This window comes from Typha angustifolia, chromosome 12 (assembly GCF_048772165.1).
Source record: "Typha angustifolia cultivar Huaian chromosome 12, ASM4877216v1, whole genome shotgun sequence".
Lineage (NCBI taxonomy): Eukaryota > Viridiplantae > Streptophyta > Magnoliopsida > Poales > Typhaceae > Typha > Typha angustifolia.
In genome coordinates, this window is record NC_133250.1 from 9852111 (window position 1) to 9857529 (window position 5419).

General features: G+C 35.9%; 1 protein-coding gene across 2 annotated transcripts; it reads right to left on the minus strand.

Annotated features, from left to right (window-relative positions):
* Positions 1-1163: 1163 nt before the first annotated feature.
* On the minus strand, positions 1164-5419 carry LOC140771595 (nuclear transcription factor Y subunit A-4-like). Of its 2 annotated transcripts, none has more exons than XM_073113151.1 (6): positions 5261-5419; positions 4455-4546; positions 3221-3354; positions 2908-2979; positions 2622-2786; positions 1164-1741 (listed from the first exon to the last, which is right to left on the minus strand). In XM_073113151.1, the coding sequence occupies exons 2-6, from the start codon at positions 4477-4479 to the stop codon at positions 1487-1489; spliced, it is 651 nt and encodes a 216-aa protein (XP_072969252.1). In that variant the 5' UTR covers positions 4480-4546; positions 5261-5419; the 3' UTR covers positions 1164-1486. The 2 variants fall into 2 exon arrangements, with proteins under 2 accessions (XP_072969252.1, XP_072969251.1); XM_073113150.1 differs by having other exon boundaries at positions 3206-3354.

Consider the following 5419-nt stretch of genomic DNA (forward strand, 5'->3'; position numbering starts at 1 on the left):
GCTTGACGGTGATCTTCGAGTATTGTTTCAACAGTGGTGCATCTTAATTTCATTCAATTTAAGGTTTTAGATTGTATGGAGATAAAAGATGTTGCGAATGCTTACTTTTGATATTTACCTGGTATATGACAACATAGTTTTATGTTAAGCATTCGGGCAAGAAAAAGAGCCCATCCTGGCATTCAGATTGATAAAGTGTAGCTTTTGTTATTAAATGGGAAAGGAAAACCAGCGAGGCATAACTTAGATATTCCAGTTTATAATCAGCCGTTTCCTCTTATATTTAACTGATAAAGATATAGTGATTAAAAAGAAAAAAAAAACGATGTGCTGCATTTATTCTATTTTCCCCTGGTTTTATGGGAAAAAGTTTTCACCGCTATTTGTAAAACATTAAATTATTATAAAATAAAATCTAAAACTTTTTATGCTCGCAATGTCGTTAAAAATGGAACATGTTTAGTTGTGGTATAAGCATTAGCTTATCCCAGTTTAAAGAGATTTATACTAAGTATACTAATCAAACAATAATATATTTAATACTAATGTACTAAATATTTATTTTTCTCTCATCTCCTTTCGACTATTAATATTTTATTTTATTTTGAAAGACATCACATTAAGCAACTACTACTTCAATCATTTCTCTATTCTCTCTTTTGTCCAAATCTATTTATCTATTTCTCTTTCATTTTTCTATCCTCTGTCTTGGCCAAATCCGTTTATCTTTACTTTTTACGTCACAATAAGTATCATAATTATTTTCATGTATAATGATTATACAACTATATCAGTTTACAATCAAATTAATTTGCAAATTATATATGAAGTTATTCCAGAACCAAAGCCAAAACGCCGCCACCGAACTTGTTGCACTAATTCTTTTCTTAATATTGTATCATCTCATTTCATGACCGTAATGATATCTGGGTAATTAGTCCCAGCTTTTCTCAACAAAGAAAAGGGAAAAATATAACAATTTTCAAAAAGATGGAAAGCCAAACACTTAAACACCTTCATTGTACTAATATACTTGTTATCTCACTGCTCCAAACTCATCTTTGTACAGCAACTACTCGATGCAAAAATGGTAGAATGAAAACGGCAACCTAAGTTTCTATAAATATTATCATCACCACAATGGCTGTGAAGCACTGAAGACAAGAAAGAAGATGATCCGGTATTGTTCTGAGACTAGAGGAAGCTTTACTCTGCCAACAAAGCAGGACCAACCCTGTTATTACATGAGTATCTAAAACAATTCAAACTTATATATGTACACTGCTGTCATTAGCCCCAAAAGAAATAAAAAAGAAAAAGAAAAGGAAAGAAGGGTGGTCATAGACTCATGGTGACATATAAGCTGGATAACTCTTAACAGCTAATTGAAGGCAACATTCTATAATTAGCATAGAACTTCTGGATAAAACTAGGAAGTCATCCCTCATGTTTCTTTTTCTCACAAAGCAGCAGTAATCTTCGAGATTTACGCGTCATTATCCAAATAAGACTCACTGGATCTAGGATCTTCAATTAAGTTGATGTTGTCATCAGAGGGGGCTACGTTCTGGTGATTTATCGAAGATGAGTTGTCTGCCGCTGGAACTGAGTAGGGCTTCTTCTTCTCATTTATGGTGTCTCCATTCTCTTTTCTCTCTACAGACTTGGTATTAAGAAATCGGCCACCGCATCCTCTAGCTCTTTTCAAAGCATGCAGGTGACGCGATTCATGCAAGTAGGGCTGCACAGAAGTGGAAATTGGAACATTAACAGAAATAAGGGAACATAGAAGTTTCCTTTATTTTTTGACAAAAAGGTATACGTGCTGTTCCAAGGGAACATAGAAGTTAATTGAAAGATGATGGCACATCAATTGAAGATTAGCTTTTTCAACCAAAAGAAGGCCGTAACAGATATAGAGACTAAACTAGGAAGCAACTCACTTGCTAATCGCAACAAGAACAAAGGGATCTGCCCATGCCTTTGGTAAATTTATGTCTTGGTTTCAAATCATATCATCCCAAAAGATGCTCGAACAAAAAACGGAATTGCTGACTATATAATGCTTGTGGACATAAACAGAATAACTTAGTCTCGTGACTTTTACTTGAGATCATCTCAAGTTAAAGAATGTATGCATACTCATTAAAGTGTTAATCTCCCGCCTTCTTTAAATCTTCCGCCTTTTTCTACTTGGCAATATTGTATAATATGACTTGAATTTCCTTTCTCCTCCCTTTCTTTCTCTGAATAAAATCCTGGCATAGCCAATTAATGTTGCAATGCATTTCCTCCTCACATTAAATATTCTATACATTAGGAACAATCATGCTTTCAGCTAAAGCAGGGATAGAAGTGAGCAGTTTGCTTACTTATCTATTCATCAATTGACAACTTCAGCATCTATCATTGTTCTACAACTTGAAAAAGAAATAATACTTTCCTAAAATTGATCAGGTTACTGATGTATTGCCTGAGAAAAAGAAACATGGCGAAGGCCAAGCACAATGTCCCAAAAAATTGTGTTTGTATTCAACAGACCAGGACTTTATGTTCACTTAAAAATAGAATTTCCATAAGTAATAGAAGGAGAAATCAGATATGATTGCTCACAAATGTACCTTCCGACATTTGATCAATTTGTTTTCTGATTCAGCTTTTGCACGAGATTGACGGCGCCTCAATATACCATGATATTGCTTTGCATTGACATATACAGGCTCTACAACTGCATCAGTTGGTAGTGGCATGGTATTCCGAGGCACTCCCATTAAAGGTGAATGAACCTAAAGCCAGTTATATCACCAAAAGTGGTTATCTGTTGTTTTTTTTTTTCAAAATCTAATGCCAAGCAATAGCAAGATTCATAATAGCAATACAACAGTAACATGTTCTGAAAAATCATACTGCAGCTTGTCCACCATAAGCAGCAAAGATGCCTCCATAATAGGGATCTACAAACGGGTAAGCCACCTGTGCCTGCATATAGGACACCCAGAAACTTAATCTGGACTCTTGCACTCTTTTACATCAGAGTAATCAACGTGGGGACATGAAATGAATGCTCAAAATCCAGAAATTTTATATGAAATTACATTGATAAATATATGTCCCAAAAATTAGAAATGGCACTAAAAATCAGAATAAAATTAATGTTCTTTGAATGACCCACAGAAGAAGAGCATGAACATAGCACAAACAATACCATAGTTTTCCCTACTTCAAGGTGGCCCACGGGCAACATATACTCCAAAGTTGATGTTGCCGTTGCAGGATGGATGTGCCCAGTTGTGGGAGAATGATCCTGAGTGTCACTTTCTGACCGCTTGTGCTGCTCATCTGGTTCGCTATTGTCTGACAGGTTGTTAGGAAAATATCAAGAATAAGGCACTTTACTAGACAGTGACCAATTAGTAGGCTACACTGGAATACAAAGACAGGTAAAGCAGAATCAAGAATTCTCCAACCAAAAACAACCGGATGTACAACGAATAGTAACTTAACATAAAAAACAAGCTAACATATTGTAGAAAGTTTACTGAATATAGGTTTGAACCGGTATAAAAGATCATAGCAAATATCTTCTCAACGACTCTATAGAGATTCCATCTTTTGACTTTTGGTGAACACCAAGATTATCAGTATGCAAGCTTCTATATTCGATAAGCATGTTTCCCCACAGGAGTTGACTATATTCCTCAAGAACTATTCCACTGATGACATGAATCAACTTTGCCTCGACACAAACGAAACAGATTGGAAGTTTGGATTATCCAAAGAGCAGTTATGACATACGATGGCCAATGGTGTATGATTGCTTGCCGGAACTTTGTTCTACTTGAGAGCATTCAAGTGCATGCACATGCAAGAGAAATTGGCAAAGCCGCAAAAGATATGCACATATTTAGGAAGAGAGGGAAACACATAAGTACACATGCATGCATGTCAAGAAGAGCTCAGCAATTATCATGTGAGTTATGAACATTCTCTGTGAGCCTGCAGGCCCTGCACAAGGGTCATGCATAGTAATGCTCTTAACACAGTGGAAATAAGATCATGAAAAAAAAAACCTTTTGATGCCAGAGTATATATCATCGGTAAACATGAAGGCAACAAATATTGCTTCGTCTGCAGTAAAACTTCGACTTTAGTTCCTCTAGTCCTTTATCACTGGATTTAATCTTGCAGAAACACATCTAGTTTTAAGAGTTGACATTTGCCTCTGTAATGTATAATCCCACCCCCAACGCCCACCCCCACCCCAAAAAAAAACCCAATTGTTAAGAGTTTTTCTAGCCTTCGGAATCCAAATCCATTTTGTTTCTTTGCTTCATAGTAAACAAAACAAATGACTATGTTTTAAAATTTCAGTCTCATGCCAGTCAAAAATAACACAAGTGAATACAAGTAATTCATTTAAACTGTAATATAGAGCTGAAGAATAGAAAGAATACCAGACGAACTCTGCATGGAAGTCATTTTAACACCATAATACAGATCATTTATCACAAGGCAGGATCATGCCAATTGCTGGAGCCATCTGACACTGCAATGAGATGAATCACAACCCTGTCAAGATCCCACAATCTAAAATCTTGACGTGAAGCATGAAAAGTGCACTTCAGATTTTTTTTTTTTCTTTTCTTTTCTTTTTATTTTTGTGAATGTTGGCGTGTATGAAAAACACTTTAGATCAACATGAACCCTAATAAGCTAATAAAATAACCCATTTGATCATTTTGGGACATTTCCAAGCAGTCTTAAGATGACAGATTGTTCATCCATTAATCCAGCGTATGTAATTCCATGAACCTAGGCAGTAAAATACAATTTTGTGATCTAAAGTACACTAGAAACCAGATGGGCTAACCATTTTCGTAATCAATGTTGACGTCCCCCACAAAGCTACCATCTTTCCAAACTAGTTGATGAAAAAAATAATCCAAAGCATAATATATTAATACTTATACGTCTACATGTCACCTTCTATTATCTCGTGTTAAATAAATCCCATCATTCCAGAGTCCCATAGATTTGGAATATGTCAAAAAAATCCACATTTTAAGCAGTGAATTAAAGTAACAAAATAAACACAAAATCCGATAAAGATCACCACGACTCTCGCTTCAGCATAGCACAAAAGCATCGGATGAAACGCCAAATTCGCCCAAAGAATCAAAAAATCAAACAAATTCCTTTGGCTAAAATCTTACTCTATCGAGCACAAAGCATAAGAATTCGACAGTCGAAAGCGAAGTACCTTATTGCCACCGCTAATTCATGAGATCTTGGAGGAAAATTCTATTCGATTCCGAGTGGATTCAGAGAGAGAGAGAGAGAGAGAGAGAGAGAGAGAGACAGAGAAGAATTCTCCAAATGGGGAATAAGAGCGAGCGAGGGAGAGGGGGGCGTGCTCGGG